This window comes from Nelumbo nucifera, chromosome 2 (genome assembly GCF_055504915.1).
Source record: "Nelumbo nucifera cultivar China Antique chromosome 2, China Antique-T2T, whole genome shotgun sequence".
Classification (NCBI taxonomy): Eukaryota; Viridiplantae; Streptophyta; class Magnoliopsida; order Proteales; family Nelumbonaceae; genus Nelumbo; species Nelumbo nucifera.
The window spans coordinates 60,571,611-60,584,388 of NC_142650.1; the positions used below are offsets into that span (position 1 = coordinate 60,571,611).

Here is a 12,778-nt window from a genome sequence, read left to right on the forward strand (position 1 = left end):
TCTACAAAAAACTTAGTCCACGTGGCATGCCTATGCCTATCTCTCTTTTGTCCACGTGGCATGCCTATGACTCGAAAGACTGAAGGCCCTAGAAAAAAGAATGGGTCAGCTCTTATAGGTGTTCCTCACGCCAACTTCACAGCACATTGCACGTGGGGAATATCCCTTGTATTTGTATATATTGTCATATTCATCGAGAGAAGAGCAAATCCAAATCCCCCAGAGAAAGCTTGGCTACTACGGTTTAAACTCTACTTTGAGGCCTCACATTGCTATTTCACAATTTTTTTTTTCTTTTTTTGTTTTTATTTGCTTTAGTGATTTTTTTTGGTAAACCCATTCTTTCCAAACAATGCTTTAAAAAAGGCATTTGGGGTGTGCGCAAGGAGGTGTGCCTCTGGGTGAGATGCATTTGGGGCCTCTAAGGCATATGACTCAAATGCATTTTGCATGAAGTATATGTTTAGATATAATCTCATGCATGTCTCATAAGAACAATCACATTATGCCTCTAAGGCTAATCTTCATTACAACCAGCAAGAGACCTTACCAACTAATTGATCGACATCTTGCACCTTGTGATAGTAGAAAAATCGCATTATGCCTCTACATTTTACAACTTTATCTCAAACCTGAGCCTTGAGAAAAGCTTGGTCAAATAAACTCACTTAAGACATCTCTTACTTGTTGGATAAACGACATAAACTCTTGCGGTTTAGGGTGAATAAAAGGTTCTAAACCTAAACAGATCAATCAAATCAAAATTAATAAGGGATGGATAGATTCAATTGATTTTCCCTAATCACCATAAAGACCTTTACCCAATGTTGGGTCCCAATTCTCGGGGTGTTGGGACTTGAGGATGGGGACTGGACAAGGACCTACCCTCCAGCTTTTTTTAACATAAAGTGGCTCTCTTGGGCTGAAACCAGCATTCTGACGACACTAGTCAGCCTGGCCCTCTAATTACCCTTATAGGTGGGTTCTTGCCCTCTTGGTACCTAGATTACAAATTAATGTGGAGGACCATCTAATAAAGACAACTACCTCCTTAGAGTAACTGGATTTATCGATTTTTCTCTTAAATTAAGAATTAACTATGTTGATTTTGCAGCTAGACTGATATATATGCTGTAAATAATTCTACTCGTATATTTTGATATAAAAAAGTAAAACCGCAAGAGTGTAAATGTTGCACTCTAACACTGTAAGTATTATACTTTATCCATGCAAGATTTATAGGCAAATGTCTCAGGGTGCAACGTTTACAGCTCAGAGTCTAAGATTTACAGACCTATAGTACATTTGTAATACCAGTACCATGGTACATGTTTCTGTACCAGAAAATTTCTGATATTTCTATAAATGCTATTTTTCTTCTTTACAAGGTATGGTATCGATTTAATGGTGATGGCTAATTGTGATGAAGTGTCAAACATAATACCAGTACCCGTGCTAAACACGGTGTCATTAGCTATCTAGCATATTTATTGATTCTGAGCTGTTTAGGGGCTACCCTGCCGGATTTCAAACGTTACAATATTCTCCTTTTTTAAATTCTACTACCCAAAAGTGATGGTATGTGCACAGCATGGTTTTATTACAATAGATCTGACATACACCCATGAATCCTGACCATCCAAGTGCTGATATTTATGCGCAGTAGTGTTTGATGATTGGTTGGACGATCAGGATCAATGGGTATACATGATTTATTGCATGGTGAGCACACAGCCTTGTGCATGAGACTCCAGGCTGCCATTTCTTTTGAAAATATTGTTTTGTGCTTGACTGGTTTCTAGTTATAAATGGGCACCATTCAAGCTTGAAAGAATAGGACAGAAAGTAGAGAGAGAGAGAGAGAGGGAGGAAGGAGAAAAGAAACAAAAAGAATGGAGGGCATTCAGATCTTTGTCTGCAGTTGGGTTGTTGCTTGTCTGAGTGGCTTCTGCGTTTACCTCTATCATGTTCTCTGGTTGAGAACTGAAAAGCTACGAGAGAAGCTGAGGAAGCAAGGTTTCAGAGGTCCTCCTCCTTCTTTTCTCTGTGGGAACTTTTTAGAGATGAAGAGAATCGAGTCTATGGTGGCCATGTCTCCCAGAAAACAAGATGGCTGTCTAACGGACGACTATGCACCTTCACTCTTCCCTTATCTGGAGCTCTGGAGAAAGGAATATGGTATGGTTCAGTTTCACTTTTATTTGATTTTCCTTTAGGCTCCAATTTGTCTTTTGCTTTGGCTTATTCTATTTATCTGTTGCTTCTCTCTACCATCTTATGGTTAGTAGTGGTTTGGGGCCCATCACATTTTGTCAGATTTATAAAGCCTTCTCAATTGGGGAAGGGTAAGCCTTCTGAATTGGGGGAGGGGGGCCCATATCCTACAATCTCTCTCTCTCAAGTTGAACAGTTATTTTGAACAGACTGGTCTCAGAAAAAATGTTATCTTTAGGAAGTTTAAACATTAATTTTGAGATTGAAATTGGTCAAATTTGAAATCCTTAGGGGAGGGGTGGTGATGTTGAAATCCCTCTTGTGGGGGAAGTAGAAAACGTGTTGGGTTCACTTCTATTTCCACAGAGTGTTGCAAAATGGAAGAGGATCAAGCCGAAGACCGTCAAGATTTTCCGATTCCCTAGACATAGATGCTGGGCTTTGATCCATTGAAGTCAATTTGAAGCGACAAAAGCATGTGCTGCTGCATGTAGAATAGATAAATAAATTAAAGATAGTGCATTTCTGCCACACAATCTGCACTCTAGGCCGGCACGGGATGGGGGATTTTTAAGTTTCCACAACCCTTAGGGTTTATGGAAATCTACTCCTTTGACCTATAATTAAGGCCGTCGTCCTTGCATAAAAAATAGGAGAGAGTCAATGCTTGGTTCTCAGCAATAATAAAAATTCGAGTCTAAAAGCAGTCACTCCGGATCTGTTCCTCAGAGTGTTCTTCACACCAATTTTACAGTACATTCTAGTCGCATGTGAGGAGTATTTCCTATACTTATGTGTTGTTATTCATGGGAAGAAGTTTTCAATACACAGTGGAATGTGTTATAGATGGTGGATTAAGTAGTAAGCTTCTCTATAAAAACAATCTAGGCCATCCATCATATAGGAATCCTTTGGGCTGGACACGTCGAATCAACATTTTTCGAGTAGGGCATTGCCCTAGAAGAGCTTCTATATTTTTGCCACTTGGAGGGATGATATGGGCAATCCAACCTGCCCATCAAGTAGGGGACCTTCAGACTGGTCGCTTGTCCAATCTTCCAGTTTCTGCACATCAGCATGTGGTTCATCTTTTATTAGGGTTTAATTTCTGCAAATAATTTCAGCAGGTGAGAGTTTACAACTTGTCTGAGAAAAGAGGGGCTTACTCTGACCACACAGAAAAGGGTGTTTGGGCTCAAATTTGCCCCATTGATGGGGGGATGGCAAGAGCAACATCTGGGACCATTCTGGGCCCAAAACTAATTTGTCACATGAAAGATTCTTTGTTCATTAATAGGCTATAGCTACATGCATTGTAACTTTATGCCAGGCTCTCAGCATGTGGAAAGCAATAGATTTAATTAACAGACAAAGATGAATTGGCCCCAAGTCTGATCTGTTTTTGTAGTTAAAAGACTCTCTTTTAGCTTGTTGCTGTGGAAGAAAAATGGTTCAGGGTAGCTTGCCTTTTGATAATGACTGAATTGGCTTAATTGAATGAGTTATTACTTTGTTTTTTTTAATGAATAAGTCATTAAGTAGGTTGCAAGCTCGAGCTCCTCCACCACTGAATGACATCTGGGGTCACTATTATACCCCTAAATTTATCTTTATGTGACTAACTTATTCACTAAATAGCAGGCTTAAAATAATTACTAAGAACAAATTGATAGGCCAGCCAATTCAGCTATCATCTGATTACCCATGGTTGCATGTCAACTTTTCAACAGTTGAACTCTGTACGCATTCCTCTGTCATTTCCCATTCAATTTTCCTGACATGCATAGTCATTTTCTGGGCAAAAGATCATAACACTCACTGGGTTACAGTTTTATCGGTTAATCAGCCAAGAGTTGTCAAAGAACCAAGGCTAAAAAAGGCTCATGGTTCGACAGTCTGGTCTGGACCAACGAAAGCTCAGTGGGTTACAATTTTATCGGTTAATTAGCCGGTTAGATCATCCAACCTGTAAGAATTGTCAAATAATCGGGATTCAAGACCCAAAAATCTCACCGGTTCAACCATCCGGTCTGATCCGAGTCTGACAAAAGTTCTGTACATGGGCCCGCAGAAATCAGTTTCAAGTTGTTACTGATGAATTAAAGAGTTTTTTTTTTTTTTTGCAGGTTCAGCATTTATGTTTACAACAGGTAACGTTCAACATTTGTACATCAGTGATCCAAATCTGGTGAAGGAGATAAGCCTGTGCAAATCTTGGGATTTAGGGAAGCCCTCTTATGTGATTGAGCAACTTGGGCCTTTGCTGGGCCGTGGCGTTACACTGTCCAATGGACATCTGTGGGCCCACCAGCGAAAACTAATAGCATCGGAGTTCTTCATGGATAAAGTGAAGGTGAATTTGAATTCCTATTCGTTTAATTAATATGCATTTTCTTAACTTCTTGGGTCGGTGGGGTGTAACTTGGGCCGGCCTAAGTTGAGAATTTGGTGCATTTGGAAGGGCTCGGCCCAAATGTTCCAGGCCCAAAGCAATGGAAATTCTTGAAATCAGGAATTAGATTTCCACCCCTTAAGGCTATGTTTGGTTTGAAGGAAAAAGTAGGAAAAGGAAGGGAGAGGTAGTTTATAATGGTCACTCGGGCCAGGTTGGGAAAGAGTATAAATACAAATCTGTACAGTACAAATATATACAAAATACAAGGTTTTGCACTATACATATCTGTATTTCTACTCCTTCCAAGCTGAGCCTCAGTCACAAATCAAAGACCATCAGGGTTTCAGTTTCTAAACCTGGTTCAAGTCTGATCTGAATCTGATGGATAAAATTTGATCCAGGTTCAAATATGAACGCATCAAATTTGGATATAATCCCCATCTGATCCATTTGTAGCCCTAATGCAAATTAAAAAACCATTGACTACAATTCAGGTCAGGTAGGGGTGCAACTTGAGTTGGGCCAACCAAACCCAACCCGATAAGTTAGGGTTGGCTTGGGTTGATAATTGGGTTAGGATAAGGGTTGAAAAATGGGTTGATGCCTTAAGATGTTACACTTTTAATTGTATATTCCTGTATGTTAATTATGATACACATATTCATTCATGTAAGTATGCTTATGGGAGAAAAGGAGAGAGGATGGTGACAAGGGTGGTTTGTTATATATAAAATACTTGTTGAGAGCTTGTGATGCATGGGCTTTATTAAGCAAACTAATATAAAATTAGCTATTTATACTAATTTAAAATTAATTTTAATTATTATAATATGATTAAATATTTTTTTATTAATGGTCACAAAGCTATAAACAGACAAGCTTGGGAACCTTCATAAATACATTAATGTATATCAACTAGTTACTTGAAGAATTTCGGAGGCTTCTGGTTGATTGGGTTTCTTGGCCCTAAATAAAGCCCTGAGGTGCAAACCATTCACTAAGGTTTCACATATCTTTCTTGACCCAGAAGTCTATTGATTTTTTTTTTCTTTTCCAATTAACCAATTTGATTCATTGAAGAAATTGGGATTGAAATCTCTTGGCTGGAACCCTAGTTTTCTTCCTTTCTCATAAAAAAAAAACTTTAATTTTGTTGGTTACAATAATCAAATCTTAGGTAATGGAAAATGAGTTGGCTCCATGATTTTTCCTACTAACATAAATTAAACTTACAATTTGACTCGATGATTTTTTTTCACAGTACGAAATATTCACTCTTGGTGGGGTTTCAAATGCTCTCATAAACCTAATGATATATCATTTAACTTATGGCACTTGTATGTAGGGAATGGTGGGACTAATGGTTGAGTCTACCCTGCCACTGTTGAAATTGTGGGAGGATTTGGTTGAAGCTGAGGGAGGGCTTGCAGACATTAGAATTGATGAGGACTTGAGAAACTTATCAGCAGATGTAATCTCAAGAACTTGTTTTGGGAGTTCTTATTCTGAGGGAAAGGAGATTTTTTCACTGCTTTGGAAGCTTCAAAAGACCATGTCTCGCACAACCATACTCATTAGGCTTCCAATTCTGAGGTATTGCTTCTAGGACATGAAACTGGTCAAGTTTGGAGTTCTTGTCAGCTCCAGCCCAGGCCCAGAAATGAAATTCTATGGTGGGTCCATGTATGGCCCAAAATCTATCCAGATCAACATTATAACAATTACAAGATGGTTTGTTAACTTTTTCTAAGAATTACAAAAGCATTTATCTGTATTTTTCCAGATATCTCCCAACCAGAAACAATAGAGAAGCTTGGAGGTTAGAGAAAGAGATTGAGAAATTGATTTTAGAGGTAGTAAGAAAACGTAGGGAACAAAATGTTGCATCTTCTGAGAAAGACCTATTCCAGATGATCCTTGAAGGTGTCTATGCTGATCAGCTTGGGCAAAAAACAGCCAATAGCTTGGTTGTAGATAACTGCAAGAACATATATGTCGCCGGCCATGAGACCGTCGCTTCTGCTGCTACATGGACCTTGATGCTACTTGCTTTACACCCGGAATGGCAGTCTCGAGCTCGCAAGGAGGCCATTGAGGTGCTTGGAGGTTGCCTGCCAAACGCTGATATGTTGCACAAGATGAAAATGGTATGTTTGCTTCTTTGTTATATGGCAGTTTCTATGGCGTTGGAAAGGTATGGTATCTGAAAAACTTTAACCAATTAGAGACTTCCACGAAATTGAATGAATACCAGTTGATTGGTTCCCAATTGGGTGATACTAGTCGAGGAAAATTGACAACTAGCAGCTAAAAGTCACTTGGGATCTGCTACCCACAAGTTGTTCCCACATCCCTACCCACCAAGCACCACCATCGTGTATTGGGAACATCTTCCCATGAATGACAAGGGAGATATTGCCGATGCACAACTGTAATGTCTCATGGGTAGAGATGTGGGAACAGCTCGTGAGTAGAAGATCCGAGCCCACTAAGAGTCTGGATCTGCTACTCACAATGCTACCTACAACTAAAAGGCATTCTACAGCTGCACATTGAGAGCATCTCAATTGCCAGCCATGCGGAGATGTTCCCGATATGTGGCTGTAGCTGCATCGCACTGCCGCATAAACAATGGATCGTCTTGTTAGTACGTGTCAGTAGAAGGTTTGAGCTCGACTAATAATAGGGCTGGTTCTGGGTCAGAAAGTCTCGGTCTGAACTGGGCTTAACGATTAGGAACCAGGTCTACCTGGACTTGACCCAACTAATTGACATCCCTAAAACTGCTTTTCTTTTAACTGATAACCCAATCTTGCAGCTGACAATGGTGATTCAAGAGGCACTGAGGCTGTTCCCTCCATCCTCACTGATTGCAAGGGAGGCCTTTGAAGAGATTCACTTGGATGAAGTCTGTATACCAAAAGGCGTCAACCTTTGGATCCCAATATCCACAGTGCATCGCATGCCGGAAATTTGGGGACCAGACTCAGATAGGTTTAAGCCAGAGAGGTTTGCTCATGGCATCTTTGGTGCCTGCAAGCTTCCACATATGTACATTCCATTTGGGCTTGGGCCTAGGGCATGTTTGGGTCAGAAATTTGCCGTGGTTGAGTTGAAGATTCTTCTTTCTCTTATACTTTCTAAGTTCTCTTTCTCACTCTCTCCCAATTACATCCATTCTCCAGCATTCCGATTTGTTATACAGCCCCAATATGGAATGCCTCTCCTTGTACAAAGAGCATGATTTTAAAGAATTGAGTACATGTAGATAATATAAGGATCATAAGGGCTTTTGTAGTCATTTCTCAGTTTTCACAACTAAGTTTTGATTTCTTTTGGCTTAGCACAAGTCAAGAAAAATTCATGCTTCTGGTTAGACTAAGAAAATAAGTAGGTTTTTACTTGGAAAACAAAACATAATGATTGAAAAATATACATGTTGGAAGATATGAATAGAAAAGACCAACCTCAGAAAAGTTACAAATATTAGTCTTATATTTGATGTGGTTCCATAGCTTATCCCCATATGGATATCTTATGCATAAACTTGATTTGTTAATTGGTTCTTTAGACTGTGTTTGGTTGCAATGCAAATAAATTTGCACTGATACAAACTCATGGCAGTATAAATGATTTGAGTGTAAATTCTGACCTATTTTTGTTTCAAATTTTAGCTTATTTTGTTTGATTGCAATACAAATGAAGTAAATTAAGACATGAAACAGAATAAAGTAAAATCCAAAACAAAATTAAACAAGAATTTGCAATTTTTACATTTGCACTCCCATGCATTTGTACTAATGCAGATAAATTTGCACCACTGCAACCAAATACAACCTTAGGCTCCATTTGGGAAGAATGCAAATAGAGTTCTAAAACAGATATGTAGAATGCACTTTGATCCATGTAATAGTTTTAAGTTGATAAATTCACTTTCTTTCCAAACAATTTTTAGTTGTAATGGGTGCAAACACAAATCCCAAGACTGGAATATACATTTTTAACATTGATCTAACTTTGAGTGCAAAACTTGCATCCTTTTTTCTGATGTAAACTTTGCTCTCATTTTGGATGCGAACATGCCTTAAAATTTGTGAAAACTGCCGCTTTCAATACATAAGCGCATTCTTACCAAACATCTGCAAAACTAAATGGAGTTATACTCAGTTTCAGAGTGCATATATACACTGAACCAGCATTTACACTCTTTCCAAATGGAGTTATGCTCAGTTTGGGAAGAGCACAAATATGTACAGTGCAAAACCTTGTATATTGTATTTATTGTACAATAAATATTTGTTTTTGTACTCTTCCCAAAGGGGAGCCTTAAAAAGGTGAAAAGCTATATTGGCCATTTAAAGTTGTAAAATGACAGTCCATATTTTTTTTAACTGCAAGGGTTCATATATGGCCAATTGGCCATAAAAAGTTGTCATATATCATGTTTGCAGTCTTTGAAACAGGGCTGGAGATCATCTTGTATGGTTATTCTAAAGTGGCAAGGCTTTTGAGGTCCCCCTAGGTTTTTCTCAATTTCAGATTTTTAGCAACAAAATTCCACGCTGGTTGCCCCTCCAACGGGATGAAGTTTGGGGTAAAAAAAAAAAAAAAGATAAAAACAAAACAGGATGTACATGAGATCAACTGACCTTTACCACGGGGAGCCTGCAAATAATATGGACTTTATCCTGCACCTCTATACTTGAAAGGACACCAAGTGACCATCTCAGCTATTGGGTTGTGGGGTACTATCAGCATTTTCTGAATTTCAATAAAGTTTGAATTACCCCACATGTAAATATAAGTTTGATAAAAGGAGTGTTGCCTTAGAAGGGATGTCATTTTCCTAAAATTAGTGCTTTGTGAAAACCATTTTTTTTCCTTTGCACCATTGTATATGCAACCAGACACCTTAAATTACCAAATTTCAGGAAGCCATTTGTTCTCTTTCATTTTACATGCAACCAAACGGAGCCTTTGTGGAAAACGAGAGTTAGTTAAGAAGCAATACAATCATCTAGTGAATTTTCCTGATTTGCTCTCTTTCATTTAGGAAGCTTTCTCCATTAAACAATGAGATAGATCTTCTAGCATGGTCACTTAGCTTCCCTACCATAACCCAACAATGGGATTTACGATGAGAAATTCACAAGTTCATCCAAAATATGAACTTAATTAACATTTCTTTGGATTAATAGAAACAAAAAAAGGATGTTAGATTTTCATTTTAAGGCTGCCCATGAATATATAGCAAATTCACATACAATATGTGTACTATACATGTACGGATGGATTCATTAACAATACAGCTTTTCAAAAGCATGGGAAAAAATATGGGAAATTTTAATTTTGTATATGTTTTTAAAATTGTTTAGACTACGATGCCAGAAAGACATAATACCGGAAAAACTTATAACCAATCAACCAGCATCATAAAAGTGGTAATACTAATAATACACTGAATTTTTAACTCTAAACATGGCTTTTATTTTGGAAACTTAAGCTGTTATTTCATGCAATTTATTGGTGACCTTCCTAAAAACAGAATTTTACATAGTTTAATGAAATTTGACCAATATTTCTGAACACCTTAATGAGGAAGCATTAAGCATGAATTCCTATTGGATTGATCTTTACTGTATTACAATTATTTGGCCAAATTTTTTGCCATATTCTTGCTTCTGAATTGTACACAAATGTTTTCCATACCATATTCTTTATGCCATACACGTATTACTAGCTATGCTCAGTTGCTCACTACCAAGTGGGTAGGGACATGGTTCATGGGAGTTAATTTTGATGGAAAAAAGTTCCATTCCAGACAGAGGTTGGCCTCCACCAAGAAATTGATCTATGAGGCTATGACACCTACCTACACATGAAGAAGATAGGTTTGGTGAACAAACAAGCCAAGCACAGACAATGCTTTATGCCAAACTAATTGTTAGTGTCCTACCCATACCCTTGACTAGGTGCAGGACTGCAGCTAAGTATACATTTCTCAGTTCTTATTGGTCAACCTGAACTTGGTCTATCTTGCAGTACCTGGTGTGGGCTCCAGAGAAATAAACGGAACCAAGTCCAACCATCAACAGAGGCCTGGAGATAAAAGATAAATGGCAAACATTGCCTTGGTTCAATCCAGATGTTAATTACTTGGTGCAGTTACGATGGTGGAAAACTCTAAACTGGTGTATAAGCCACCTTGCTTCTGCAATGGCCCATTTTGCTTGTTTTCTAATAATGTGGTTAATTGGCCCTTACAATCATCAAACATAGAATTCCTTGTGACAGGTTCTGGTTTCAAATTTAGTCTGCACTCTTCAGTTATTCATCCGGAAGAAACCCAACTTTGCTGCATAAATTACAAAAGGCCTATGATTCCAGGAATTATTATCAACAGGCAGACAGTTGAAATGTTCAATATTTTACTAGAATATTTTTCACATAAAGCATACATGTACAACAGTTGATTATATAGTTAAATTTTAAGAGAAAAAGAAATAAGGAAAAATAGGAGCATACCTGTGGCTCAACGTCAATTTGAGGGTTCTAAACCCCCAAGCACTTCTAGGGACGAAGTTTTCTCAGTAACCACTTCTTTCTTAGAGTTACATCCAAGGCCAAAAAGGTCTTTGCCTTTTTCTCATCCTCCAAAAGGTCACAAGCATCCAATAAGAGGTCATCATCTATGTCTGGTACAGCTTGAAGTGCGGCAATCACATTTTCAATGGAAACATTTTCTTTCTTATTTGTGAAGGATGTGACTAAACCTGTCATCTCAGAAATAACATCCAGAACTCCTTCACTAGTTCTATGTACTTTCCTAGAATGTTGAGAAACTGATTGTATCACAAGTTGACGCTTATTATGTTGGTCAGACATTTCCATTTCCCTCCCTGAATTTGATAACTCCTGTACATTATCAACCAAATCTCTTGGGAAAGTAGACATAACTGGAGATTGCAAACTCTCAAAACTTTCACCATTCATTTGTAAAATGTCTTGACTAAAGTCTACATCTTGACATGAATGGTTGTCTCTTTCATCAGTGGTTTCATTTCCACATATAGCAGACAAGTCATTATAGTTTGCCAAGATTTGAGCTTTATATGATGGTGCATCTGGGTGTTCCTGCAGATAACATAGGTAAGCTATCAACATCGGTGCCAAATGTAAGAAATTTTGACAGAGAAAGCAAAGTACCTTGAGGTAAATATTCCAGATGTCATCATCAGCTGTTATCATTTGTTGTGCAATATCCCAAGAAAACCCACTCTGGTTCAGAAGAATCTTTATATCATTGTATTGCTTCTTCAAGTTTCTATACCGATTTTCCAAAACATCTTTGTCATAGTGAGACTCAAATTTTGCATTGAACATTGCAAGCATGTGTCTCCATGCTTGTTCATTGAAGGTATGATCAACTTGATTCCCTCCATGCACTTGGTCCAGCATAAGTTCAATGAAATAATGGTCCATCTCCGATGTCCAATCTGTACTTGAAAGATCACTGCTAGATGGAGCCTGCTGATCCAGTCCTCCTACAAGGTGAATTGCCATTTATTCATCAAAAGTATTATTTCTGGTATACACTTAATCATATTATTTAAACCAGTCAATGTTCATTAACCACAGTTCCCTTTCATCTCCAAACCCATTCACCCACCCACCTGGGAAAGCTGTCCCTAAGTTTCATGAAATTTGTCATAATTCATTGAATAAAGAGCATTTAGGATCCTAAAATAAGCTGATATTTGCACTACACGTTCATTTCCCTTCCAATAGAAAACTTGACCCATTGAGAAAAAGGAAAAAAAAAGGGAAAATTATAAAAAGTAAAAACCTCCCCTAGGTTTTCTGACAATCCTATAACCTTCCCTGTTTTGACCCTAACAAAAACCTCCCCTATAGTTTTGAAAAAAAAAAAGGTGCAAATACCTCCCTCCCGTTAAATTTTCAGATGGAAAACGCTGATGCAATGCATTAAATTTTTTTAAACACCAGATTTACCCCTGACCAATTTCATTCAGGTGTAAAAAGGGCAGACCATTACACAAGGCTCCCACCAATATGGGGTCGGGGGAGGACAGATATACACAGCCTTACCCCTACAAATACATAGTGAAGTTGTTTCCAAGATTTAAACCCTGGTCACCAGGTCGCAAC

At 38.1% G+C, this 12,778-nt stretch overlaps 2 protein-coding genes across 11 annotated transcripts in view; one reads left to right on the plus strand and one right to left on the minus strand.

The window, feature by feature from the left end:
- Positions 1-1,590: 1,590 nt before the first annotated feature.
- Positions 1,591-7,910, plus strand: LOC104612472 (cytochrome P450 714C2-like). Its single transcript, XM_010279888.3, has 5 exons — positions 1,591-2,178; positions 4,341-4,567; positions 5,955-6,202; positions 6,393-6,756; positions 7,428-7,910. Exons 1-5 carry the CDS (start codon positions 1,893-1,895, stop codon positions 7,851-7,853), a joined length of 1,551 nt encoding a protein of 516 aa, XP_010278190.1. The 5' UTR covers positions 1,591-1,892; the 3' UTR covers positions 7,854-7,910.
- LOC104612473 (uncharacterized) overlaps positions 6,709-12,778 on the minus strand; it is a 35,044-nt gene continuing 28,974 nt past the window's right edge. For 3 of the 10 annotated variants that reach the window (XM_010279889.3, XM_010279892.3, XM_088898490.1), the window contains 3 exons: positions 11,816-12,153; positions 11,135-11,743; positions 9,766-10,964 (listed from right to left, as the gene is read on the minus strand). In XM_010279889.3, the coding sequence (XP_010278191.1) occupies positions 11,180-11,743; positions 11,816-12,153 (902 nt within the window). In that variant the 3' untranslated portion in view covers positions 9,766-10,964; positions 11,135-11,179. Of the gene's footprint in view, positions 6,813-8,048; positions 8,749-8,775; positions 9,371-9,395; positions 9,719-9,765; positions 10,965-11,015; positions 11,744-11,815; positions 12,154-12,778 lie in introns of those variants that run through there. The other 7 variants (XR_016082638.1, XR_016082637.1, XM_010279894.3 and 4 more) reach the window with 7 other exon arrangements.

Bases quoted from the DNA above. Each gene is read 5' to 3' on its own strand.
- LOC104612472 (XM_010279888.3), top strand. From the start codon at position 1,893: ATGGAGGGCATTCAGATCTTTGTCTGCAGTTGGGTTGTTGCTTGTCTG. The intron at 2,179-4,340 runs GTATGGTTCAGT...TTTTTTTTGCAG, and splicing joins GCTCTGGAGAAAGGAATATG to GTTCAGCATTTATGTTTACA. The intron at 6,757-7,427 runs GTATGTTTGCTT...CCAATCTTGCAG, and splicing joins TGTTGCACAAGATGAAAATG to CTGACAATGGTGATTCAAGA.